The 27871-nt window shown below is 51.9% G+C and overlaps 1 protein-coding gene across 1 annotated transcript; it reads left to right on the top strand.

Moving 5' to 3' along the window:
• Positions 1-6128: 6128 nt before the first annotated feature.
• TMPRSS13 (transmembrane serine protease 13) lies at positions 6129-27469 on the top strand. Its single transcript, XM_073020245.1, has 13 exons — positions 6129-6183; positions 9356-9880; positions 11028-11132; positions 13788-13910; positions 14377-14506; positions 16422-16514; positions 17452-17495; positions 18233-18395; positions 19411-19583; positions 22427-22525; positions 24031-24173; positions 24325-24477; positions 25857-27469. The coding sequence occupies exons 1-13, from the start codon at positions 6129-6131 to the stop codon at positions 25881-25883; spliced, it is 1833 nt and encodes a 610-aa protein (XP_072876346.1). The 3' UTR covers positions 25884-27469.
• Positions 27470-27871: the final 402 nt, after the last annotated feature.

Genomic DNA, 27871 nt, shown 5'->3' with positions numbered 1-27871 from the left:
GGGAAGAATGGGTCAGCACTGGGTTTGGGAAACGTCAGCTCATCCTATGTTCTGGCTTATAGTTGTCTTGCAGTCCATTCTGAACCCCCAATGTGCTTTTGCAAACTTTACCATCATTTTTCCCAGCATTCTTCCAGCCCCTTCTTGACTCTTCTTTCCCAGGCTACCTTCCTTGCCCTCTGTTCTGGGCTCCTTGGTTCATGTCTCTACCTCACCAAAGTCACTTGGCCCTAGGCCTTGGGAGGTTATCAGAGCCTCTTACTGTTGAGCAGTAAGCGGTGTACACAGGGGCATGCAGAAGTTGAACACTTAGTCACAGCCATGGGGCTCCTCTTTGGCAGTTTGCTGGGAGCCTAAACTAGATGGTCCCTAAACCCAAGAGTGAGAAGGGCTGACCTATCAGGAGGGTGGCCATGCTTCCATTGGAGTTGGATAGTCTGTCCCTGAGACAGGGTGATGGGGCGATGTCTTCCCAGGAAGCTCATCTCTTCAGAGTCGGGGACCAATCCTAAGGTTGCTGGAGGGATACAGGACAGAGAACAGACTTCACTGGGGAACTCCCAATTAATCTATGAATTAAGTGTCAAATATTATGACAGGTACCATGTTCATTCTGAAAAAAAGATTGTCCAAACTTATCTTGGAATGGAAGAATGGAATCATTACATCCTTATTTAAGGTTCTTAACTTTGCTCCCCTATTTAAGATGGAACCCCCAAGAGAGTGAGCCTACAGTTGGGGCTCATAATCCCATCTGCAGCAGATTTCTTAACTTTGGTTATATAGGAGTGGGCTGGGAGAAGCTGGTCGCCTGAGCTTGTGCCTTCTCCCTGAGGGCTTTATTGCAGAGAGATGCATTGTGATTTCTGTCCCTCAACTCCAAAATGTCATGAGGAAGGTGATGGCCAGTGGGATTGAGCCTGATGGCACTCCTCTGGCAGCTGCTGGATCTTCAGAGGGACCTTGGAAAAGAGGTGGAGAAGGGTCTCGGTTTCTCATATTCAAAAGAAAGTTGCATGTTGTGGTAGACAGAGAACTGACCACATTCCCCGTCAGCTTTGGGCAAGTCACTTCACCTTTCTGTACCTTAGTTTCTTCATCTGTAAAATGGAATAATAATACTACTCTCAAAAGAAAAATGTTGGACAAACTAAATTTAACAGAGTTTAATTGAGCAAAGAATGATTCTCAAATGGAGCAGTCCCCTGAAGAATAGATTCAGAGAGATTCCCACACAGCTGCGTGGTTGGAGAGGATTTATGGACAGAAAAAGGCAAGTAGCGTTTGGAAAATGGAAGTGAGGTACAGAAACAGCCTTATTTGAACACGGTTTGAACAGTTGGCTGCCTTCGATTGGGCAAAATTGGTGATTGTTAACAAGAGTAGCTTACAGTCTGTGTACACGTCCAGTTGAGTTATAGTTCATTATGTATGGAGAAACCTTTTGATCCAAACTTAAAATATGTAAGGAGGCAGCTTTAGGCTAAACTTAATTTAATACCTACCTCAAGGAGTCTCAAAATAGTGTCCTTCCCATAGTAAGGCTCATTTAGAACAGCATCTGGCATAGAGAGATAGAGATATATAGAGATAGAGTCACAGAATATTGAAATTTATCATCGCTGCCTAGAATTTGGCGCTGGCTCTTACAGATTTGGACAAACATCTTCTTCTCCCTGTGCCTCAGCTTTCCCACCAAAGAAGAAGGTTGGACAAATTCCCCCGAGGCTCCCTTCTGGCTCCCTGACAGTCTGGAATTACATAGAATGGGATGGCAGGTGCGCCACACCAGATATGTGCATTTGTTCTTGACAGCGCATATTTTGTGCCTCTTCAAAATGGGTTACATTTTTAATTCTCAGAGCAGTGCAATGCTTATTAAAGAAAGACTGAATTAGACCCATTGATGAAGCAACGTTCCTTTGTGGAGTGGATTTTCTTATACTGGGCCTTCTTCAAGTGGAACAGGTTTGAAATTAGCCCAAGGCTACAGGTGCTAGGGACTAGTGAGAACCATCTGGGGGCCCGGCGCTGGTCCAGGATGAGGCACCCTTTCCAGAGGGGGCTGGGCAGTTCCCAAGATGGTTCACCTGCAGGTTCAAGTCACTCTGCCGTCTCCCAGCCCCAGGCACTCCAAGGACCCTGGCATCTGCCCTATGCCGCTGCCGGTGTGCAGCCCTCACTTTGTCCTCTATTTCACATTTTCATTGGTGCGGAGCAGATTTCCCTTGGCACAGCCACCTTGCTTTCCCCTGCGTTGTCCCCTGAGACTTGGCAGATGTGAGTGTAAGCATGTGGGAGTGTGTGTATTGGGCCCTGGGCTGGGGAGCTGGGTGGGAAGGATGACTGTTGTAACAATGGCCACTTAGCTTAAGTGTCTTGTTTTGGCAAAACAGCTTCCTCTTGGTATAGCAACAATGAGGGTGGATGTGCCTGGACAAGTGGGCAGGGCACTGGTGGCGCAGGCACGAGGGAAGCCACCACAGGGAACCCCGGCTTTAGCAGTCAAGCGGAGGCCTTGACAGCACCAGATGGGGGCTGGTTTCCCTAGGAGGGAAGCAATACCCAAAACTTTAGCGGGGCCACCATTATGTACCAGCCCTGAGTGACTTGCTGCCAGTCCCCTAGGACTGGCGGCAAGAGAAGGCACAGACACAGGGAAACACTGAGGCAGCAAGCTCCTGGGCAATCAAATATTATTTGTTTGGAAATAGTGGGCACTCCATGTTCTTTACAGCATTTGATGAATGATGAATGAATGAATGAATGAATGAATGAATGAACAGGGAGGCGTCTTGATTCTGGTCTAACAGGGATTTCCCAAGCTTTTTCATGCACACAGGAGGCGTCGGAAACTGAAAGGGACTTCAGCACTTACCCTGGTCAGTCCCTTTCAAGTTCTTTGTAGCAGCTGCCTCTTTTGTTCAAATGAATGTTACGTAGACTCCACTGTATGAAACTGAAAGGTTGATCTTCTCTGCTGAGGTGGGGTAAGGGCTCAGAGCCCATCACAGTCCCCACCAGCTGGTCTCCCAGGCACCTCCATGGAAACTGAAATGCTCTGTGGAACCCTGTTTGAAAACTGCTGATTGTCCAACACCCTGATTTTATAGATAAGGGAGCTGAGGCCCAGAGGGGGATGTGACTGTCCCCAAGGTCACATGCCTGCCTAGGAGCAGAAGTGAGGCTCCCCCGGCCCCCCACCCCCAGGGCGAGGCAGGCCTTACAGCTTTGGCCCCTTCTGGAGTTCAGTCTGCCTCAAGGGCTGACCCGAGTCCCTGAGGTGTACACTGTGTGTGTGCTGGGGATGCTAGTGGTGGGTGACGAGGTGGTGGGGAAGATGCCCGTGTGCTGAGGGGAACCTATATTTGTGGGGTTTCTCTGGGTTCAGGGAGGGGAGAGTAGGAAAGGGCCTTGGGTACCTGGAGGCGCAGTGAAGCCTGGGTCTAGCCGTGAGGAAGGGAAAAAAGTCACCCAGCCCAGCATGGCCCTCTCTGGGAAGGGTTCAGGCCTCCCCTGCCACAGACCACGGGCACCGCAGGTTCCCAACAGGCAAGGAGGGTTTTTAGGCTCAGTTGAAGGGAGCTCCTGATCTTTCTTAGTGCCCCCAGTGCTTCCAGAAGGGTTTAGGGAGGGGGGTTTCTTCTTGCCTAGCCCAGAGTGCTGGGTTGTTGGCCCATCGTCTGCCTGTGCCCACCCTATGGGCGCCCTTGATGCGCAGGGTCACTGGGAGAGAGACACTGCCACTGGGCTTCTGTCTGGGAAGGGTCCTTTCTCATGGAGGATGGTAAGGGACAGACAGGGGAAGCACAGAGTGTTGTGTAACAGCCCAAGGATGAGCGCCAGAAGATCAGGGTTCTAGAACTGGCACTGTCCCCAACTGGCTGTATGACTGTGAGCAAGTCACACAGCCTTCCTGGGCCTTCATTGCCTCATCAATAGTATAAAGGGCTTGGGTAGGGTTTCTTTTCTTTCCTTTTCTTTGAGATGGGGTCTTGCTATGTTGCCTAGGTTGCTCTTGAGCTTCTGACCTCAAGCCATTCTCCCACCTCAGCCTCCCAAGTAGCTGGGACTACAGGTCGGCGCCACCATGCCTGGCTTAGAGGGTTTTCAGAGTCCTTGCAGTTCTGACAGCCTGTGATATGCCCAACCCTGGGTGGTAGCTTTACGAAGGAATGGCCCAGGGCTGACGAGGGAGGCCCAGTTGGCTTAAACTGGACTGAAAGGGGCCCTGATGCAGCTGCCCTCAGGCCATGAAGATGCATCATCGCAGCTGCTGCTGTCTGCTGGACATTCTTCAGGACTAGCGGGAGAGTTTTTTTTTTTGTTTGTTTTTTGTTTTTTTAAATACTTTAAGTTCTAGGGTACACGTGCAGGTTTGGTACATATGTATCCATGTGCCATGTTGGTGTGCTGCACCCATTAACTCATCATTTACATTAGATATATCTCCTAATGCTATCCCTCCCCTCTCCCCCAATCCCACCACAGGCGCTGGTGTGTGATGTTCCCCATCCTATGTCCAAGTGTTCTCATTGTTCAATTGCGGGAGAACTTTTTATAGGATCGTTCACACTGCAAGACCAGGCTCTGGGGGACCTGAAGTGCATATTTCCCAAGTTCAGGTTGCTGCTTATGGCTGGAGAACTCTCACTATGCAGAGCCTGGGGCTCGAACCACGGCAGCAGCTCCATAACCACTGAGATGAAGCAACCATGAGCCCACATCACTCAGCAAAGACAGAGGCCCCCCTCTCACTGGCATCACTGGCTGGGCCCCCAGAAGGTCCAGGAGAGGCCAAGGGCTGGACATACTCAGGGGTTGGCTAACTTACTACCATCCCTACCAGGTAACGGCCCAAGGGGCAGAGTCTGCAACTGGAAACCAGAAAAACATCCCATTCGCCTCACGGGGGATCTAGCCCTGGGAGCTGTGGTGTCGAGAGCCCTAGGCTGGAAGCAGGGGGCCTTGCATTTTAGTCCGTCCTCTACTATAAGATGGGCCTGAACAGCTTTGGGCAAAGCACACAAACGTTTTGGGCCTCTACCTCTCAGTCTGTAAAGTGGGAGTAAAAATTCTTACAGACTTCTGTCCAGGGACGGGCTTTGGAAAGACTCCCAGGGCCAGGGGCTGCTCCTCTTAGCCCTCCCTAGCTTGCCCTTCACTGCTTTCCTGCGGATCCCTGCCCTGCCTTCCTGCCATGCTGCTTCCTGCCCCAAAATGTCTGGAGGGCCCTGAACAAGCCTTGGGTGAGGACCCTTGGGAGCTGCAGAGGCATAGCCAGGTGGTAGCAGTGACAGCCTGGGGTGTGGGCCTGTTCCATGGCATGGTAAGGGCTTATAATTATGTTACTGCAGGGGGTAACCTCAGAGACCACCCCAGGGGTAGGTGGGGAGGAGAGGCACAGCCAGGAAAGAATGGTTGGCAAAGTTAGGCCAGGGATGTGGCTCAGAGTTGACCCCACTCCCCTGCTCTGCCCTGTGCACCTGCCCCTGAGCAGGCTGAGAAGCCTTTGGTCTGCAGGCAAGTTGTGGAGACACCAGGACACATCAAGGAGTTGGTCATTTCACTTCCATTCCTGAGTCTCCAGCTCACTGCCAAAGGCCAGGATTTGGGAAGCTTGGTTTCTGGTCCTGGTTCTGCCCCTTGTAGGCTGGGACCTTGGATAAGAAGTCTCAGCCGGGTGTGGTGGCTCACGTCTGTAATCCCAGCACTTTGGGAGGCCGAGGTGGGCATGAGCTCAAGAGATGGAGACCATCCTGGCTAACATGGTGAAACCCCATCTCAACTAAAAATACAGAAATTTGGGCATGATGGCATGTGCCTGTAGTCCCAGGTCCTCAGGAGGCTGAGGAAGGAGAATCTCTTGAACCCGGGAGGTGGAGGTTACAGTGAGCTGAGATGGCGCCACTGCACTCCAGCCTGGCGACAGAGGAGACTCTGTCTCAAAACAAACAAACAAACAAACAAACAAACAAACAAGTAGTCTCCTCCCCTTCCCATTCCCCAGCTGCTGAAGGCCTCTACTCTGAGGGTGAGGTCGGGCCTCTGGTGGGAGGCTAGAGGCTCAGCAGTTGTTCTCCAAGAATTGGGGCAAAGAAATGAGTTAGTGCTATAACAGGTTAGATATGAGGAAGAACTTCCAGCAGCGTGGGACAACAGGCTGTGAAGTGCCTAAAGAAGGTTGGTGTGGAATCTCTTACTCAGATGATCCCTGAAGATGAGAACTCTTCTTGATGTCTGGGAGGGTTTGGGTTGAGGGTCAGAGTCAGGGGTGAAGCGGGGGCCTCACTCTGGAGGCTGCTCTCATCTGGTCTGGGGGCTGCCCTTTCATCCTGATGCCCCTGTTGTGACTTGTAGTTCTCTTCATGGGCAATTCTCCTTCAGGTCTTGAGGCTCCAGAACTCTCCTCTTGCCCTGGTCTAGGGGTCCAGTGGCTTTCCACCTGCCTGCCAGGCTCTGACAGCAGAGCACTTGCTCTAGTCAGACCAGAGCTAGATACCCCCAGACTCAGGGCCTGCCGGGCCTCCATTCCATTTTTGGATGTGTCACCCTTTCTGCAGCTCTTGGCTTTCCACCCATGCTCCCTCACCACCAGTTCCCTCTCTGGCCTGACTCGCTTCTCCTGTTCTAGCTTTACAGCTTTCCCCAGCTCCCTCCCCCACCTGCCCACCCATTTTCCTCTGGGCCTCTTCCTGATGGGGCAGCTGGGGCTGGATGGCAGGGTCCCGTTCAGGTAGAGACAGCCTGAGCTGCCTGGGAATTAGAAGACCGTGCGTGACTTCCTACAGACCACCAGCTCGTTCAGGTGGTCTGTTTGGTCTCTCTGAGCCCCGGGTCCTTGTGTACAAACTGGGGGTAGTAATTCCTGCCCAGCTTGCTAACTGACAGACTTGTGAGGATCAAATCACATAATGGTGCAAAACTGCACATACAAGCCCTGAAGAGACGAAGGTAGGTCCTGTGGATGTTTGTGACACTGTAGGTCAAGGCCCTCCTTGCTCCTAGCAGGCCTGGTTAGAATCTGAGCTGTCACTTACCTGGTGTGTGAATCTGGGCATGTTCTTAACCTGCCTGGACCTCGGTTTCAATATCTGTAAAATGAGGCTAACCATATCAACTGCAAAGAGCTGTGAAGAGGTGGGAATGGGATCCCGGAAAGTGCTAGTGGGCTGTTATCTTTGTCACTGTTTGACACACATTTATAGACCCGGCTCTTTCATGTGTATCACCCATTTATCTGGGGGAAGGAGGTGAGGTCTGCCCATTTCACATGCATGGAATCAGGCACTGAAGGGTTGTCGCTTGCCCAGGAAATGCAATTGGCAATGCAGACAATCAGATTCAAACAGATTTTTCCATAGCAAGCCCAGCATTCTCACAAGCAAACAAACAAAACCCCACTACTGGCTGGGTGTGGTGTGATGCCTCACACCTGTAATCCCAGTACTTTGGGAGGCCGAGGCGGGTGGATCATTTGAGGTCAGGAGTTTGAGACCAGCCTTGCCAACATGGTGAAAGCCCATCTCTACTAAAAATACAAAAACTTGCATGTTGTGCACATGTACCCTAGAACTTAAAGTATAATAATAATTTTTAAAAAACCTGGCGCGGCGGCGGGTGCCTATAATCCCAGCTTCTCGGGAGGCTGAGGCAGGAGAATCCCTTAAACCCAGCAGAGGTTGCAGTGAGCCAAGATTGTGGCATTGCGCTCCAGCCTGGGCAACGGGGTGAGATTCCAATACAAAAAGTAGCCAGGTGTGGTGGCACACATCTGTAGCCCCAGCTACTGGGGAGGCTGAGGCAGGGAAATAGCGTGAACCTGGGAGGTGGAGGTTGCAGTGAGCCAAGATCGTGCCACTGCACTACAGCCTGGGTGACAGAACAAGACTCAACAAACAAACAAACAAAACCCCTCCATCACAGCCACTGCTCACCACGCCCTCACTGTGTGTTGGGCATTTTACAGGTATGATTTGTGACTTCAGTACCATGAAGCAAGGTGCTTCACTCCAGCTTACAGATAGGAAACTGAGATGTAAAGAGGCGAAGTCACTTGCCTGGGGCACCCAGCTGCCTTAGAGGCAGGCCAAATTCCATCCTGGTCTCTCTAACCCAGAGCACGTGAAGACCCACCTGACCCCGCTGCTCTGGGCCACTAGACACCTCCTGGTCTTGGCAGGTCACAGGGCCCAACTGTGGGTCACACCGGAAAGTACCACAAGACCAAGATCCCTGTTGTAACCCTCTGCCCTATCCCCAGGTTTCCAAGGTGTTCCCGGCCCTGCAGGGCCCCGGGGCCCCATCCTTAACCAATCTCACAAAGGCAAAATGAGCACTCTGTACATGCCGTTCATGAAGACTGTGCCGGGAAGCTCTTCTGACTCAAGAAGGGCAGGAGACTTAGAGACAAATAGGCATGGGGTAGAACCCTGACTCTGTGACTCTGCAAGCTGAGCTCTGAACCTTGGCTTCCCTATCTGTAAAATGGGCTTCCAAAAGTACTAACCTCCCAGGGATGTGGTGAGGCCATCGTGAGGCCACAGATGTGAAAGTTTATTTTCACCTCTAAAGTGCCATGCACACGAGTGATTAGTATTTTATTGTCCTGGCTTACGGGAAGTCCCCCTGAAGTTGGGGAAGACTTAGAGTGTGCACAAAAGAGGAAGGGCAGGCCGGTGAAGGTGCCACAGTGCCAGGATCCCTGGCAGGAGCCAGGGCCCAGGCCACCACCAGAGGGAAGGACAGGGCCTTCTGCAGCTGAGGCTTGTCCGTGTTATGCAAAGACCTTAGTCTGGCCTTTGCACAGCATTCTTTTTCTCCCTCAGATGAGCTCACACTGGCGCTCTGCCCCTTCAGTTGGCAGGTCAGGGCTTTCCTTAACTAGTGCTTAACTAGGGATTACAGCTCATAGTAAGAACAGTATTTTATAATCTAACGCACATACAGGAAAGTAAAGGATGCAGATGTAGGAGGTGGAAGGGAAGATGGCAGAAGGGATCTTTGCTTTCCCCATAGGGGACCACATTCCCTTGATATGAGGTCTCAGAGTGAGTGACCAGCCCAGCAGCCTCTTCCTTTAACCCTTCCTAGACATGCGTAGCCTAAGCAGGTGACCCCCAATCCCCGGGCACATGGCCCATTTCCCTCCACCCTTCTCTACAGGTCCTAAGTGGCAGGGGAGCCCCTAGGGGAGCTGGGGGACAGCAGGCTCTTTGAGCTTTCATTCTATCCTTGGACACAGTCCTCCTCTCAGATGTTTTGTTGTCCGGGGAGTTTTGCTCAACCCCTAGCTGCTGCCTCAGAGCAATCATATCCTAGTGCAGCAGAGCCCACAGCTGAGGTGAGTTGGCAGGGGAACAGCCTGAGGGATACTCTTCGATCTGCTTTCAGAATGCATCTCCAGCGAGAACACCTTTGGCTGGAGCATCTCCAGCCCAGGCATCTCCAGCTGGGACACCTCCAGGCCGGGCATCTCCAGCCCAGGCATCTCCAGCTGGGACACCTCCAGGCCAGGCATCTCCAGCCCAGGCATCTCCAGCTGGGACACCTCCAGGCCGGGCATCTCTAGCCCAGGCATCTCCAGCCCGAGCATCACCAGCCCAGGCATCGCCAGCCCAGGCACCTCCAGTCCGAGCATCTCCAGCCCAAGTATCTCCAGTCAGGGCATCTCCAAGGGCATCTCCAGCCAGGGCATCTCCGGCTCGGTCCTCACCTTCCAGGTCCTCATCCGGCAGGTCATCATCTGCCAGGTCAGCCTCCGTGACAACCTCCCCAACCAGAGTGTACCTTGTTAGAGCAACACCAGTGGGGGCTGTACCCATCCGATCATCTCCTGCCAGGTCAGCACCAGCTGCCAGGGCCACCAGGGAGAGCCCAGGTAAGGGGGATGCTGCAGGGAAGACAAGAGAGATGGGAAGCAGCCCATGGGCAGGGAGGAAATCTCAGAGCCAGTGTGCTCTGCTCTCATTGCAGACAATGATGCGGGGAAGGGGAGGCAGCAGGGTGGGCAGTGAGGGACTTGGGGGCAGGGGCAAAAAGGAAACATTTTTGTGAAATGTGAAAACCTGAGACAGTGGAAAATTAGGCGCGAAGGGGGGTAGGTGATAAGAAGCCAGGACTAACAAAGCAGCGTGTCACCCTGGAGTCTGCACAACCCAGGTCAGAGCACTGGTTTCAGTAGCAAGGTCCCCCAGTTAGTCACAGGGTTCTCTCCTTGTGCTGTCCTGTGGGTCTGCCTAAGAAGCTGGGGTCTGCAGTGGAACAAGGTCATGATCAGTGGGCCCATCTGTGGGTGGGCGAGGAAAAGGAGAGATTCTGACCAGGTGTTCAAGTCCATCCCCAGCCTTCCAAATTGTGGGTTGCATGGTTCACCTATTAGGGAGTCAGAGAGGTCGAATAGGCCTTGGGGACTGGGTCTGCCCTTAAGGAATCAGTGCTTCTGCCCGCCCCAGTGCTGCCCTCCTCCCATCCTAGAATTCGGACTTTCCCCACCACCACAGTACACACAGGCCTGGATGATACGTGGCTTTGGAGGATCACTCGAAGTTTGGGGCCCATCCCACAGCCTTGCCCTCTCCAGGGTGGGTGAGATGCTTTGGTATCAGACCCACTGCATTGGAATCCCAACTCTGCCACTAACTCACCAAGTAACCCCGGCCAAGTGATTTCACGTCCATGAGCCTCAGTTTCCCCATCTATACAATGGGCCTAATAAGACTCTGCTCATGAGGTTGCCGTGAGAATTAAGAGAACACAGGCAGAGTGCCTGGCTGGCCCAGAGAAGAGCCCAGTAAAAGACGGCTGCTGGTGCCAGGCAGGGTGAGCTCAGTTTTTGCATTTTCAGATGGGACAAAATTCATTCATTCATTCCATTGACCTTGTGCCCCATCAAATCTCATTCCAACTTCTGGGGTGGAGTGATCCTCACGGGGCCCTCCTGGGCCACAGCCTTGCTTCCCCCACCCTCTCCACCTCGTCGGACTCCTCTCCAGCCTCACCTTCCCCTGCTGCCGCCCTGCTCCTAGGTACGAGCCTGCCCAAGTTCACCTGGCGGGAGGGCCAGAAGCGGCTGCCGCTCATCGGGTGCGTGCTCCTCCTCATTGCCCTGGTGGTTTCGCTCATCATCCTCTGTGAGTTGAACGGAGGGTGCAGGGGTGGGTTCCGGGCACTGCCAGGCAGAGTGGGACCCAGGGATGGGGGCAGGCAGCGGGGACAGGTGTGGGGACCACCCACTCACCTGCTACCATGTTCAGAGAGGTACACTCCTGCAAATGGCCTTGGACTGTGCTGCCTCCAGGACCCTGTGGGGCATCCAGGTTAAGAGTGTAGAAGTCAGAGGAACCTGAACTTGGGTCTCATCTGTGCCACTTACTATGCAGCTTACTTGGGCTGGTTAGTTAACCACTCCGAGCTCAGTTTCTGCATCTTCAGATGGGACAAAATTCATTTGCCCATTTCATTACTATGTGCCCCATAAGATCTCATTCCAACCTCACTAGATTATGAGGAATAAATCAGTCAACAGCACAATTCCTGGAACAAAATCTACAAATGCTAGCTATTTAAAAAAAACACATGAAAACACTGATTGGAAAAAGTCTGTCAAGGATATTCAGTCAATGGGATGATGTGTTCAGCATTCAGGGGTTCAGACCCCCTCAATTTCCCCATTCTCTTCAGCAAAGATACCCAGGCATGCCCCAGGGCTCTCTGCTCAGGGGTCCACTATGAGCCCAGCACAGTGGGAAACTTTAGGCAGCACAAATGTGCATGTACCTTATTCTGTCCTGTCCTCAGGGAGATTACAGTCTCCTGGGGGAATAGCTGGAAATTTTGAAGGGCAAATGCATTTGAGTGTGACTATGAGGAGGGGATGACAGCTGTGTGGGCTGGATGCAGGGGATAGCTTCTTATGGCTGTGGGGCCAGATGAAGACCTGGAAGGTGGGACAGCAATTATGCCCAGCAGGGCATCCGAGCGAATGAGCAGCCACAGAAAATGTGGGAAGCCAGGTGGCAAGGACAGCATGGGGGAGAGGAAGGGACCTGCCTAACCAGAGTGGAGAAGGAACAGTCAGGGACCTGTGGCCGTCTGCTCGGTTCAGCAAGGCTGGGCCCTGTTGTAGAGAGCTTTAAACGCCAGGCCAAAGAGTAAGGATTCTGTGAAAGAGGCGGCACCAGTGGTGAAGGGTGGAGTGGACCAGCGCGTGGAAACGTCTGCTGGCAGGGCTGTTGAAGGGGATTCTGAGGGAGGGGCAGTGTGCTGGCAGAGCAGGCTTTAGTGCCACACAGGCCCTGGCTCTGCCACCGACCAGCTGTGTGAATTCAACAAGTCCATTAACATTCTGAGCCTCAGTTTCCCCACCTGTCTGACTGGGTGGGGTGATCACTGTCATAATGCACATAAAGGCCTCGCCATGGTGCCTGCTGTGACTTACTGCCCTGCCCTCCCTCCCTTTCCCACCACAGAGCACCTCGCTCCGTGAAAGCCGCAGGAATGACCCGTGGAGGGACGAGATGGCACCCATGGGTGGGCTCACAGAATAGAACTAAAGCTCTCAGCGTGGTTTCACAGCATTTCCTGAAGTCCCCATAAGGTCTGCCAGGGAGGCCTCTAGACCTCCAGGGCTAGGGATGTGTCTTGACTTCTGCAGGTCACCGAGCAGCTACCTGGTGGGGTCAGGACTAGAGCCCAGGCCTCCTGACTCCCCACCCGGCCCAGCACCCTCTCCACTACACATCCACGTGGGGCTCCATGAGCACTCCAAGGGAGACTGCCCAGGGTTCCCTGGGGGTTGAGTGCCCAGGATGTGGGAGGAAGACCAGGGCACAGAGAGGAGGGGCCAGCCCAAGAGATTAGGAGGGATTTGTGTCGGGACTTGGACGGAGCAGTCACACATGGGTGGACTTTACCCTGGGTGACAGAGAGCACAGTGGGCCCTGGAGGAGAAGCAAGGGGTGGCGCTGAGGAGCTGGTGGAGGAGGAGAGGCGGGGTGAGAAATTAGAACGTGGATCTGTAAGGCAGCCAACGGGAGGTGCCTCCAGGCAGGAGGGCCCACCGCCCCTGGTTTGGAAAGAGGTTGCCGTTAGAGAGGGAGGAAGTCGTGAAGCAGATTTGCACATATGGCTTGTAAAACTGTTTTCTTTTAGCTCCAACTTGTATATGTGGGAATCAGCCACCTAGAATTGCTGATTGAATGAAGAGACATTTAAAGGCATAAAGACAAGTCATGGGGAAAGAACTGAGCACAGGGGTGTCCCTTGTGCAGGGGAGAGGGAGAAGGAAAAACCCAGGAGCTTCTGAGACTGGAAGGATGGTCGCCTTTGAGAACAGAGACGGTGGTTGCGTGTGTGACTGTGAGGACAGAAATTTATCTGCTGTGACCCTGTGGAGCACAGAGAAGATGGGGTGGCAGAGGGGTTCTGAGAGGGAAGCTCTGGGACACTGGAGGAGGTGGTTTCTCTGGCCACTGTGTTTGCCAGCATGTAGGGAGGGGAGTTCCCAAGGTGGTCCCCATCTCCACAGCTCTCTCTCTCTCTTTCTCTCTCTCTCTGGGTGGCTGGCTGCTCGAATCTGCCTGGTGCTGCCATGCTTGCAGGAGCTTTCTGGAGCATTCCGGAGCATTCCTGAGCAGCCTTTCTCTCCATACAGATGGGGGACGAGAGCCCCAGAGTTCAAGAGGGATTGCAGGTCGGTGTCTCAGAACCCCCAGGGCCTTGGGCTGCTCAGTATCTCATCTCTGTGGAGCTGGTCGTGACCTAGCTGTCTGCTTCTTTTTCTCTAGTCCAGTTCTGGCGGGGCCACACAGAGATCAGGTACAAGGAGCAGAGGGAGAGCTGTCCCAAGCATGCTGTTCGCTGTGATGGGGTGGTGGACTGCAAGCTGAAGAGTGATGAGCTGGGCTGCGGTAAGGGGGCTGGGTGCGGGCGAGCGTGTGCGTGTGCGTGTGTGTGTGTACATGTGCATGTGTTTGTGTGCCTGTTTGTATATATGTGTGTGTAGGCATGCCTGTGTGTGTATATGTGTGTGTGTGCGTGCATGCGTGTGTGTGCATGTATGTATGTGGGCATGTGTGCATGTATGTAATCCAGACCGAATGATTCCCTGTCCATTGCCTCCCATTTGAGCTGATACACAGTTTACGCCAGTCTGCAGCACTCTGGTGACTGCCTTAGCTCTGTCCATGCTAGGCATCCTGGGCTTCTGAGTACTGGTTGACCCCCCATGACCCAGGCCACGTTCCTGGACTTTTCCCAGGCCTCAGCAAGGAGTGCCGTCAGGACAGGCGCTTCTCAGAGCCTTACTCAGCTCATCCAAGAGCTTGATGCTTCCTAGGTGCTGAGGACCTGCTCTGCCTTTTTCTTGCCCTGCAGTGAGGTTTGACTGGGACAAGTCTCTGCTTAAAATCTACTCTGGGTCCTTCCATCAGTGGCTTCCCATCTGTAGCAGCAACTGGAATGACTCCTACTCAGAGAAGACCTGCCAGCAGCTGGGCTTTGAGAGGTAACCCCCAACCCGGCCCCAGAGTCCAGGCTTCAGGGATGTCTCAGGCTCTTCATAGGGCCTCTCAAGCATGTTGCAGAAACGTATTAAAAAGACCCTTGGGGACCAGGGCTGATCTCACTGGTTCTGGACACCCTCAAGGTATTCAGAGTCAGAAGCCCTGAGATCCTATGAGTCTGGAGCAAATTGTTTTCATGAGGCCAACATAGTGATGTATAGATCTGCAATAGTATCGGACTCCTAGATGGTTCTTTGCCTCAAAGCACCCTGACATCCATTATCACATTCACCATCGCGGTGGTGGCCCTACGCCTTGGGTAGGCATTTGGGCAGATCTTTTCTTCTTATATTAGGGAACTAGAAGCTCGGGTTGTGCAAAGGCCTTCAGTGGACCTCGAGCTATAGCTACCGTGGCTTGAGCCAGACCTCATCAAACGGAGAATGAAATGGGCCAGGTGAGGCCAGGCAGAATCATAAGGATCTTTGGCTCTAAAGATTTTAAACAAATCAGGCAGTGTTGATGGGTAGAGGAAGGAGTAGGTGAGCAATGACTTTCCACTTTGAAGAAGTGCCTGATTTTCACACATCTCCATCCTCCCTCTTGGACTGAGTTTTCAAGATGGGTAGTTTGGGGTTTGTCAGTGTGTGTGAGGTCGTGGGGAGAAGAGTTTAAGATCTCACTGTGGGTTCTCTACAGAAGAAGCACCAAAAACACCTGGGGTGTGGGGTTAGGATTTAGAACTAGTTCTCTACCCCACCCCAGCCTGTCCAGATCCACAAAAGCGGGATCAGAGTAATCCAGATGGAAGACCACGGGCATCTTTTATCCATGAGTTGTGTGTGTGGCCTTATGCAAGCCTGAACCTCCCTTGGGCATTCAGGTCTTTGAACGCCACTTATTCAAAGAATATTCATTGAGCTTTTATTATGTGCTAGATACTGTGTAGTACCTGGACACAAAGGATTGAGACAGGAGCCCAGGCTTGAAGGACCTCTAGTGTGGCTCAGTGAGACAGGCTTAAACCAATAACCACAGTAGGATGTGATGTGTAATGATAAGGATGTGTGTGAAGCACCAAGGGCACACAATGGAGAGGGTGCCTAACTGCACTGGTGGAGAGAGCAGAGAAGGGAGGAACGGGCCCTCTGGGTAGAGGAGCAGATATGCAAAGTGTCATGCCAGGGTGTCACGCAGGGGTGTACCATGTTCTAGAAATATACATAAATTCCATGCAGAGAGTAGAACACATTAGAATCACCTGCCATGCTTATGAAAATGCATCTTGGAATCAGAATCTCTGGGATTAGGACTTAAAACCTGCTCAGCAAACATCCCAAGGTGATTCTTAGGCACACTGTGTTCTGAGATCCAGGAGGCTTGCCCCGAGGTTGTCACGCTTTAATGTACAGCCCAGTAACCTGGGATTCTTTAAAATGCAGACTCTGATTCAATAGGTCTGGAGGGTGCTGCTGCTGCTTATTCATAGATCGCAGTTTGGATAGAAAAGGGCTAGATTGGTGTTTATCAAACTTGAGTGTGCATCAGCATCACTAGAGAACCTGTTAGAACGATGATCGCTGGGCCCACACCCAGTTTCTGATTCAGAAGCATTGCTAATATTAATAACTTCCCAGGCAATGGTAACGCCACCAGTCTACACTCTGAGAAATGCTGGGTAGTGCATAGGGCTGGGGGTCTTGGAGAGGAGTTGGGGGAGATGGGGGCAGTGGTGGAATATGTGGGTGGGGCTGCACTTTATCGGGCCTTGACTGCTGCTTGGAGGACTTGGCCACCATTCAGACCACCACAGACTGGCCTCTGTCAGCAGGGCTGGTGGGGCTCTAAGCCTACTGGAGGACTTGGGATGACCCTGTCTCCAGGGGGCTCATTCTTCTCCCCTCTCCTCCCTTGTAGTGCTTACCGGACAACCGAGGTTGCCCACAGGGATTTTGCCAACAGCTTCTCAATCTCGAGATACAACTCCACCATCCAGGAAAGCCTCCACAGGTATGGTGGGGCAGGCAGGCTGCCTGTTTGTGAGCAGGGGAAGGAGCGGGTGGGAGGGGGTCTTTGAGTCAGGGAGCCCCCTTCCCTGGCTTTTCTGGGATCCAGCCTCCAGGAGTCCACCATGAGTGTTCAGGGGCATCTCGGAAACTGTCCTTATTCACCAAACTGCCTCCTGACTTAAAAATTATTGTTTGAGGCTCAGTGCTGAGAGCAACTGGAGACCAGGGGTGCCCCTGAGAGTTTACCTGGTCGTCAGCGGCAATTCACGAACCTTGGGACCTCCAGTCAACCAGGTGTTTGAACTGAGAGCTGCTGCAGGGAGTGGACCTGGACTGGGGCGGGAGAAGCATCACTGGGGTTGGGAACAGGGTAGAGAAGCAGCAGTAGAGGACTGCCAGGTGCAGGCGTCAGGGACAGGGAGGGCCATGTGGGAAGCATCGGAGGTTTGGGGGCTCTGCCAGCTGGCATTGTTTGCCCTGCAGAGGGCAGAGAAGAAGCCAGGCTCCAAGAGAAGTAATGGTGAGGGAAGGGACGTGAATTTGCTGCATCTGGATGCCTGCTCTGTGCTGCGTGGTTTCTGCATCTGCGTCGAGGAAGTGTGTCAGAGGAGCACCAGGCCATCTGTTTAGCCGTGAAAAGATGCTGGGACAATGAAGTCCTAAGTTCAAAGAACATGGATCTGGGCCAATGTCTGCAATCTGCCGCAAGAAAACTAGTTGAGGGGATGAGAGTGATGATTTGCACTAAACCACTGCCATTCTGGACACTGGAAGGGAGAGTGTCACACATGAAGGAGAAGCTCAGAATCTCCTGCTTCCTGTGCAAAGAGTAGCTTCCTTGGAAACAGGATAGGAACTGAGCAGGAATCAATCAGGAAGCCTTCCTGGAGGAGGCAGCTAATATACCCTTTACCCACTTTCTGTGTCTCTTCCTGCAGGTCTGAATGCCCTTCCCAGCGGTATATCTCTCTCCAGTGTTCCCGTAAGATATTCTTCTTCTTGGATTGTGGTCAATGTCATGTGGGAGTAAAGGGAAGAGGGGCAGAACTCCTCCCAGGGAGGTGTTTGGCACTGGGGTTTAAGTCAGGAACAGTGTCTTAGTCAGCAGGCCTGCTTCAGGGCTGGAGTCCCTGTAAGGCACCGGTACACCCAGGATAACATTTCCCCTTCTCCTGACTCTGGCAGGGGCTCAGCCCGGTGACCTCTTATTCCAAGGAAGCTGTCTGAGTCTCCCGTGCATCAGGGGAAGTGTATTCTTCCTATGTTTAGAAACAATAGGACCCCCATTATAATGCTTGTCAATTCCGGGTGACGTTAGAACTGGTCTGCGTTCCTGTGCTCCTAATGGCAGTCCTGGGACTTACCATCACGATCCCAATGCCTGGCACAATGCCCAAAGCTTGGGACACTTAGAAAACATTTGCCAAATCAATGAAAGAATGAGTGAAGGAGAAGAAAGAAGAACCTGCCTGGGGTCAAACTTCCCACTGAATGATCCCAGAAAGCCACCCCACCATGTGGTGGCAATGCTCTCACGGGAACTGCTGTGTGTGGCAGATAAGGGAGCAAAGCCCATCCATGGGAGGGTGGGTGCCCTTCAGGACGGGGCTGCCTGAGCCTGTCCTGGCCCTGGGAGCACGGCAGAGGCATTCTGATCAGGAGCTCGGAAAGAACCCTGGGAAAAGGAGGGTTCACAGTACGTCTACTCCTTCTCCCCAGACTGCGGACTGAGGGCCATGACAGGGCGGATCGTGGGAGGGGCGCTGGCCTCGGAGAGCAAGTGGCCTTGGCAAGTGAGTCTGCACTTCGGCACCACCCACATCTGTGGAGGCACGCTCATTGACGCCCAGTGGGTGCTCACTGCCGCCCACTGCTTCTTCGTGTAAGTGCCTGAGAGGCAGGTGATTTGACACTGCCCAGGGTCAGGGCCCACCAGGAAGGACTGGCTGCAGACTGACTTCTTCGTGGAGGAGGACTCTGGGTGTGAGTCCAGCCCCCATGGGCCAGTTGGCACTGGTGTAGCTTGGGTGTTCACTTGGTCCTGAAAGTGTGGATCGGGGGTGTTTGTTCTGAGCTAGGCCCAAGGATGAGAAAGTCCCATGATGGCCCCAAGGGAGAGAGGCAGGCAGGAAGAGGGACTGGGAGCTGACCCCTGAAGAACAGGGTGAAATGCAAAAGTCTTTGGGTTTGTTGCTGCTTCCTGCAACTGGAACTCATAGCAGAGGAGCCCCTACTTATCCCAGAAATTGAGGGCTAGGGATTGCAGGGAGAGCACTGTATCAGCTTCTAACAGTCACCAGCTGACCTAGTGTCTGGGGGCCCACAGCCCAGGCTGGTGGGCAGGAAAGAGCTCTGAGACCAGGCCTCAGGGACACTGGCCTCCTAATAATGACTTCAGCATGTTACTCTGTCCTGCTGAGTATTTGCTGAGGGTGATAATACTGAGATCTTATCAGTACAAGCCCTTGACCCTGCCCGATGAGTGAATCTGTGCCCCCTATCCCTAGTCCCAGCACCTTCTGCAGCCCTGTGACTTGCCAGCATCTGTCAGTTCACATCGAGGCCCCAGAGCTTCAGCATGGCAAAAGTCAAAGGCTCTTATTTGATCCTTGGTGACTCGCAGAGGAGATAGTGGGGGGTGAGTGCCACACAGAGGTCTTACTCATCATTCCCTCTTTATTACTGTAAGGTGCACAGCTGCAAGCTCATAATTTTTGAGGGGCTGTGGGGGATTGCTTTGGCTCCAGGGATAAGACAGAGGGTTCCCTCCAGAGGTCATTTTATCCATCCTCCTGCCTCCAAGCTGGTGCTCTGACTGTGGCTCCTGTAGGTAGCAGATGCTGCCAGTGAACGCTGCCAGCCAGGTACTGGACCATGCTCCTTTGTGGCTCTCGCAGGACCCGGGAGAAGGTCCTGGAGGGCTGGAAGGTGTATGCAGGAACCAGCAACCTGCACCAGTTGCCTGAGGCAGCCTCCATTGCGGAGATCATCATCAACAGCAACTACACCGACGAGGAGGACGACTATGACATCGCCCTCATGCGGCTGTCCAAGCCCCTGACCCTGTCCGGTGAGTGAATCTGCATTCCCCGCTCTCCTGTCCCCCAGCCCCAGCACCCTCTGCAACCCTCGCGCTTGCCAGCATCTGTCAACTCAGATCTGGGCCCCAAAGCTTCTGTATAGCAGAAGTCAAAGACTCTTAAAGATCCTTACATGGAACACTTCTGTTGTATAATTAGGGAAACTGAAGCCCAAGGGCTATAAATAACTTTGCTCCAAATGATACATCTCACATTACAAATTGATGACAGAGTCAGGGCTTGGGTACGGATCTTAATCAATAGATTGAATTCTTTCACTGGTATTAACTGAGCACCTAGAGGCCGAACACTATGGTAGGCATTTTACACATAGGATTTCATTTACTCTTCACAACCAACCCTGTGAGCAGGTACTATTATTAACTTCATTTGACATATGAGGAAATGGAACTTTACAGAGAGATAATTACCCGAGGCCACAAGTAATAGGTGGTAGCTCTGGGACTGGAACTAGGTCGATCTGATTCCCAAGCAATGCTCTCCCCACCTGACTCTAGACTGGCAAATTGCTTACCCTGCAGTGGAGAACATAAGCTGAGTACACACTCAAACAGTTAATTGCTACAACGTTGTTGCTACAGACCAAATGAGGCTACACAAAGGAAATGCAGAGGTTCTCAGATGATCACTGTGGACAGGGGACCTCAAAGAAGACTTCATTCATTCATTCATCCATTCACTCATCTGTTCACTTATCAAATACTATGCGTCTACTATATGGCAGTCCTATAGTACAGTTGCAAATAGAAATAAAATGGGTGACATACACCAAGACGACCAGTAGAGGTCGATTATGAGATGTTTTGGGTGAGCGGGGAGCTATGGTGGCACAGGCGGGAGCAACTAATCATCCTGGGGAAGCTCAGCAGAGGAAGGAGAGCCAAGGTGGGTCCTGAAAAGATTGGAGAAGACAGGTAATGCGGGCTCAGGGAGGACCCTGAAGAATGGAGCCAGAGCCCCCTGGCATAAGCAGTTTTACAGGTGGGAAAGGGAGGAGGAGTGCCGGGATTTCTAGAAGCCTTGTAGGACTCTCTGGTTAGTCTAGCCATTCTCGTGCTCTGAGCTTGGGAGCTGGTGTTTCCTCGCACATTAATTGTGGAGGCGGTGTCTATCACGAGTCAGAGCAGTTAGATCATCAGAGTGGGGTGAGGAGGAGGATCCCTGGGAAGAGCTCGGTTGGGCAGCGCTAGCCCAGAACCACGCCCACGCAGCGTCACTCCCACTCGTAGCCACGCCCTGACATGACACGCCCACCAGCCCTTCTGCAACTCCAGCCTTGTCTGTGCAACCCTGGGCTGAGGTGAGGGATGCCCGCTGCCCCCTGCCCTGCCGCTCAGCACACAGGAAGAGCACAGTCTGCAGGACCAGAGCAGGCCTTCTCACCTTGTCAAACCTGGGCTGTATTTGGCTAAACATCCAAATCTTACCTCTCACCCACCCTCCACTCCTTAATATTATTTGGAATTCCAAAACTAAATAATTTCTAAAACCGAATGAAGGCTATTCTCACATTGCATATGCTTTTCAAATAGACTCTGATAGGCTTTTGGGCGGGAAGCAGACCCTTAGTCTGAGAATCACAGCTCAGATGTATGTAGTCCTGTGGCCACAACATGTGCCCTGATGTTTGGTTTAGAAATCAGTGCAGATTTTCTTAAACTCATTTGGCAGGTAGAGCACTAGAAGTCACAGTACTTTCGTTTGTGAAAGTTCACTGGTAAATTTAATTTCCCCATAAAAAACAGTGAAATATATAACAATGGATCATATATCAGTGTTACATGTTTTTAAAACTTTACATCTCAAAAAGGGGCAGAGAAAAGAAATCCTATTTTGCATTTTTGTTAATAATGCATGCTATTCCTTCATCTATTTTTTGTTTACTCTCCAGCAGACAAAACTAGGGTAGACACCAATGTTTAAAGCCTAATTCCAATTTATTGGAGAAAAATTTAAAATCATCCTTCCCATCTACCCTTCCTGCCTTCTCTCTCTCTCTCTCTCTTTTTAAACATTTAGTGAGCACTGAATATGTGACAGGCATTATCTTAGGTGCAGAATACTGCAGTGAATATAACAAATGGTTGAGAATACTGCAAACATTCTATCAACTAATATTTTCCTCCTGCAAACTCAGGTGTGTTGGTCAATGCCCTGGTCGCCCTAGGAACACCAGTCCTCAGAGCTTATGAAGTGATACATAACAGTGACTTCTAAATATAATATTTCTGAGTGTGGGATCAAGTTAGCAGGAATTCTGTGGTCTGTGTCTCTAGGAATGCATTTCCTGTTTGGAGAGATTTCTTACCTTGTGCTGGGCAAACATTTGGAGGGAGAGCCACAGGCCCTGGACAACCAGTGGGTACCCTTGCCAGACCAGGCTGGACATACCGCTGAGATGCAACGATCATAATATCTGGGTCTTAGCCTGCTGCTGTTCCTTGTTCTAATGGAAAGACATGGAAGAGGCTCTGCCAGGAGAGACCCTCTTTGTGGGGAGAGACCCTCAGCTGCCCAGTATCAGCTTGTACAAGGGAGCTTCCAAGGCGTATGCATCTGACCACAGGGCAACTACTGAAATCAGAATGGCTTTCAGCCTGGTAGCCCCCAAAGGTTGGTGGGTTTTGATAAAGTGATCGAGTTTCGTGTCTGGTCAGTCCAAGGTTCTGGAGGATTCAGAACCACTCTAGAGTCAAGGATGAATGTTCTAGGAGCCTCCTCCTTGCCCCCAGAGTGCCTCTGCTCCTTCTTCCTCCCTCTACTGAAAGTCTCAGCCTTGTTCCTTCACTGACATCTGGAGGTCTTGTTGCAGCTCACATCCACCCTGCTTGCCTCCCCATGCATGGACAGACCTTTAGCCTCAATGAGACCTGCTGGATCACAGGCTTTGGCAAGACCAGAGAGACAGATGGTAAGCGGCAAAGATGCTTGATTGTGTGTGTGTATTCATGTGCATGTGTGTGTATACGTGAGTGCGTGTAAGCAATGTGTCTGGGTATACAGATGAGGGCCTATGTCGATGAGAGTTTGGGTATACAGATTCATGGGCCTGGGTGTGAATATGTGTGTATAGACACCTGAGTATATGCCAGTGTGGTCGCTGTGACAATGCCTTCCGGTCAAGACCACCTAGAAAACTGCTGTGGTTGAACCAGTTGAGTTCATTGCTCATTGCAATGAGAGAGAGCACACCATGAAGAACCATGGAGCATCTCAGCAAGAGCGTGTCAGAGAGGACTGCTCATAGGATTTAGGTGGCTTGGGGAGGGTTCAAAGACGTAGGACTTTTCTCTAAATTGGATGGTGTCAGGAAGCAGGGGTTACTCTGTGACTGGGAAGCTTAATAACCTTATCTAGAGGCTGGGCACGGTAGCTTGCACCTGTAGTCCCAGCACTTTGGGAAGCCAAGGTGGGAGAATCACTTGAGCCCAGGAGTTCAAGACCAGCCTGAGCATCACGGCAAAACCCCATCTCTACAAAAAATAGAAAAATTAGCTGAACATGGTGGTGTGTGCCTGTAGTCCCAGCTACGAGAGGGGCTGAGGCAAGAGGATCACCTGATCCCAGGGAGGTTGAGGCTGCAGTGAGCCATGATCATGCCACTGCACTCTAGCCTGGGCAACAGAGTGAAACCCGTCTCAATTAAAAAAAGAAAAAAGAAAAAAAATTATCTAGGAGCTCTAAGCAGTAAGGAAGCCGCAGTCACTCATATTGGCCAGGAGAGGGGGATGTTTGGTACTGTTGTGATTTGCAGATGCCCTTGTCTTTGGCCTTAAACAAGATGATGAAGTGGTCTTGTTTTCACGTCATCCCAATCACAGAGTGCCTTGTCCTGTGAGATGGCTTACTTTGAGCAAGATGACCCCACAGTTAGACTCAGGGCACTGCCATGCGTTGGGACCACTTTTCCATCCCTCCGTGAGGCAAAGCGATGACTGATCTGGGCACAGCCTTCTCGTCTTGTCTCCATACTCTACTAGCTGTGTGACTATGGGCAGGTCACTTCTCCAGCCCCAGGCTTCCCCACCTGTAAATGGATTAGTGCCACCTGCTCTCTTTAGGGCACATAGCTTCCAAAAACAAACAAAGCCAGGTATCTGAGGGTGCTTTAAACGTAGGCAAATGCTGTGCAACATGTCACATAGCCTGATAGGCTTGTGAGTGTGTCTGTGTACGTGGATGTCTCTGTTTTACATGCAGCGAACTGTGTCTTGTGTGAGGGCATGTGTGCCAATATGCCCTGGGTGTCCAACCACAGAGGGCCTCCCTTGGGTCGGAGCCAGGCACAGGCATGGCACCCTCCATTCCCAGGAGGCTGTGATTCTAGGTCTTGGGGTGGCAGCTGGACCACCAGGAAGCTATCCAGAATCTCACTGGCTTTCCATCCTCTGTCTCCTCCACCCCACTTCACTGAAGACAAGACATCCCCCTTCCTCCGGGAGGTGCAGGTCAATCTCATCGACTTCAAGAAATGCAATGACTACTTGGTCTATGACAGTTACCTTACCCCGAGGATGATGTGTGCTGGGGACCTTCGTGGGGGCAGAGACTCCTGCCAGGTGAGGGTACCTGTGGGTGGAGCTCAGGTCCCAGCACCCTGGGGATGGGGGAGGCTGGGATGTTGGGGCTGATGTGGGAATTGGGACCCCACCCTTTTCTGCTCATGGACTACCTGTCCCATCCTGCACATGTGCCCCCTCTCCCCTGTAGGGAGACAGTGGGGGGCCTCTTGTCTGCGAGCAGAACAACCGCTGGTACCTGGCAGGTGTCACCAGCTGGGGCACAGGCTGTGGCCAGAGAAACAAACCTGGTGTGTACACCAAAGTGACAGAAGTTCTTCCCTGGATTTACAGCAAGATGGAGGTAAGATCCCTGCACCAGGACACTGCACCCAGCAGACTGGGAACTTCCTAAAGTGGGGACCCTGGAGGAGCACCCAGGGTGTAGGCAGAGATCCCCTCAGCAGCCTCGTATTCGGCGTGTTCTGGACAGGGTCAAACATGATGCCTGGGGTCAATCCCAGCTGCCTGTGTTTCTTTCCCTGGGTTTCTTCCCTCAGAACAGAGCTCAGAGAGTTGCAAAAGGGTGGGCCTAGAGGCTGGGCAGGCAGTTGCTAGGCAGATATTCCCCCAGAAGTAATTTTTTGTGTAAGGTTGCAATGGACTTTGAAAACGTTTCAGTTTCTGCAGAGGATTTTGTGATAGTTTTTGTTATCAAGCATTCATGCATGAGAACCCGCTCTTCATGGCCTTTCCCAGCTCTGTTTGTTGGAGTCTTTTTGGTTTTCTTTTTGTTGTCTTTGTTGTCTTTTTTAAAAAACACAAGGGACTTCATTTTGACTCTGACAACTTTCACAGCTGTCACCAGAATGCTCCCTGAGAACTACAATTCTTTCCCTTTCCCACATAAAATATTTCAACAGTGCCTCACTACTATCGTAAGAGTATAAAGTAATAAAATAAAAACTTTTTTTATGTTTTTTGACTTGCTTTAACCTATGTCCAGCCTCAGAAGTCATTGTTCAAGTCAGACTGAACCACAAACTCTTCAGTGTGTGCCTTACCTTACCCTTGGCCTTTGGAATACTTGATCCACCCTAGAGAGTCCCCTCTCCCACTTCCACCCTCTCATCTTCCAGTTTTCTTAAAGAACTCTAACTGATCTATCAAAATCAGCCATTTACAACCCCTGGAATATCCTCAGTATTTACTGTGTATTGTTATAAATGAAGGATGAATGAATAAACAAATAAATGTAAAGAATAAAAGGTGGGCCTAACCTCGGTGCCAGCCCCAGTGCCACTCTCCTCTCCCAGGGATGACCGAGGTGTGAGTTCACACAGGCCACTGGGGGTGGAGTGATGGGAGGCCTCCCTCCACGGCAGGAATTTGGGCATCAGGAACCAGGAATCTGCCTGCAACTCTGCTGACCCAGTTGAGACCCTGCCTTCTCTGGGCCTTCAGCCTTTAGCTGTAAAGCAGGGGTTGCTCTGCCAGCCCTCCCCTTCTCTGCCTGGGGAACAGGGGAGGGCTCACACAGGGGGAGCAGGGAAGGCTCCAGAAATCCAGTGCAGAGAGGCCCTCCAAGCCTGCATCCATCCTTTCCTTTTACTGTCCCTCCTTGGAGAGGCAGTGCCAGGTGACAGCTGGGCTAAATTATAGGTTCTGAACCCCAACCTTGGGCTTCTGCGCTCCCCGCCCACCCAGCTCACCATCACCTTCTTCTCCCGTTCTCTTCCTCAGAGTGAGGTGCGATTTGGAAAATCCTAACCAGCTGGCCTGCTGCTCTGCACAGCACTGGCTGCTGTGAAGACTCTGGCTACAGTGACTGGCTATGTGTGGCATCATCTGGGCTAATGGCCACCAGGCACCATCGGACTCTCACCTCCACTGTCTGCTGTGTGTGTGTGTGTGTGTGTGTGTGTGTGTACATAGTGTGCATTGCCACTCTCGAGTTTTTCAGAAACCAGCAGAGCTGTCAACTCTTCTCAAAATCCCAGGCTGGAAATTACCTGGAGACAAGAGCCTGAGTACTGTGGATGTTCCTATAGGGGTGTCCATAGATGGATGGAGGAGGTGGAGCCCAGAGCCCAAGGAAGGGCCTGGAATTCTTGCTTCTCTGACCCTCACTTACAGACTAGCCCAGTGTGGACAGATGCCAGCAACCCAGGTGACGCCATTGCTGTCCCGGGATGGATCGCGGGTTTTGGTGGGTGCAGCTTCCCCGTGCCTGGACTGTCTTCTGTGGAAAGCTGCTCCCGTTGTCATTATGAGCATCAAACCCTCACATAGACCTCCTGCTGGAGCCGTAGATCCGCAGCTGAGCTGTGCTATGGCTAACCAGGCTGACAACGGAGATGAGGATTCACTCTACTCATTTGGTCACAAGCTGCTGGGGCGGGTTTTATTTTATTTTATTTTTATATTTAAGAAATGAAAATACGGGTATTTTTAAAGATTCTCCAAAAACTCCAGGAGCCTTGACAGCTAGCATCAATCAGCCCAAGACCCCCAGGGGACTCATGGGAAGTGTCATATTTTAAGAGTCCTACAGAATATTTCTGGCCTCAAGGGACTGGATGAAGAGACTGGACTGAGTCCCCAGGATGGACATCTCCCAAGTCACTACAGCATCTAGAGCCCCTAGGAGATACTCAGGGAAGCAAATACTGTTTTGGACTGGCAAGCAAATCTGACATGACGAGGTCCACAAACTGTTTCTGCATCCAAGGGTCCTGACAAAGGCATGAAGAAACGGATGCTGTTCCTGCATAGGCTCCCAAGGGCCCCAGGGAGGTCCGGGTGGAGAGCATCTCTCATTCCCAGGGACTGTCCTGGGACTTTGGAATTTCTTCTCAGCTTTCTCCACCTTTCAATTTCTCAGTTGTTCCAGAAACATAATACTGACCTAAAAACTACCACGGAGAGAAACCTAACGTGGTCCCAGGCCCTCCAGGCAGCCCTTCTGAAGGATCCAAGTTGACCATGTTCCTGCAAATCATCAGTGTGCCTGGACTCACCAGTAAAAGCCTGGGCCTTCCGCAGCCTTTTCTCTGGGGCAGCTATTCCTCTGCCAGCCGTGCTCCCCTCACCTTCCTTGGGCCCGTCAGGGTCTTTTGTGGTGCTATGTTTCCCAGAGGCAGGATCCAAGCAGATCAGCCCAGCCTAGCCCAGCTCAGGCAGGCCGTGGCCGCTCAAGGGAAACACTGCCCCAGAAGAGCAGGCTGGAGAGGCTGGGCAGGGGCTCATGGGGCTAGGTACACTGGGGAATGTTAGCAAGACTGGCAAGGTGGCCACATTCCTGTCTGCAGCAGCCCCCAGTGATGGTCTTCAGCAATAAAAGTTGTGTGACCTGAGATATCTGTCTTTGGATGTTTTACTGGTACCCTAGGTAACAAATTGAGGTTGCCCACCCTAGTGCCCAGACACTCTTGGTTTTGGTTCTTGGTTTTGGTTCCTCGTCTCTGGGTTCTGCTCATTTAGCCATACATTCATGTATTCATCCATTCACCAACAACATCCCTACCTACTCTGTGCTGGGTACTCATACTAGGCCCAGAAGATACAAAGGGCATGACAGATCCTCAAGGAACTGGGTCATGACCCAATGTGATGGAAGCTGTGATTGAGTGTGGACACCATGCTTGGAACATACTCAGAACAACCACCAGCCACACCTAGAGATGTCAAGGAATATTCTCAGAGGAGGTCAGGTTTGGAATAAACCTTCACAAAGCAGGTGGGGGCAGGGGAAGGGC

The sequence above is a fragment of the Chlorocebus sabaeus genome, chromosome 1 (assembly GCF_047675955.1).
Source record: "Chlorocebus sabaeus isolate Y175 chromosome 1, mChlSab1.0.hap1, whole genome shotgun sequence".
Lineage (NCBI taxonomy): Eukaryota > Metazoa > Chordata > Mammalia > Primates > Cercopithecidae > Chlorocebus > Chlorocebus sabaeus.
Note: the sequence above shows the minus strand (reverse complement) of the source record. Positions and strands in the feature narration are given on the sequence as shown.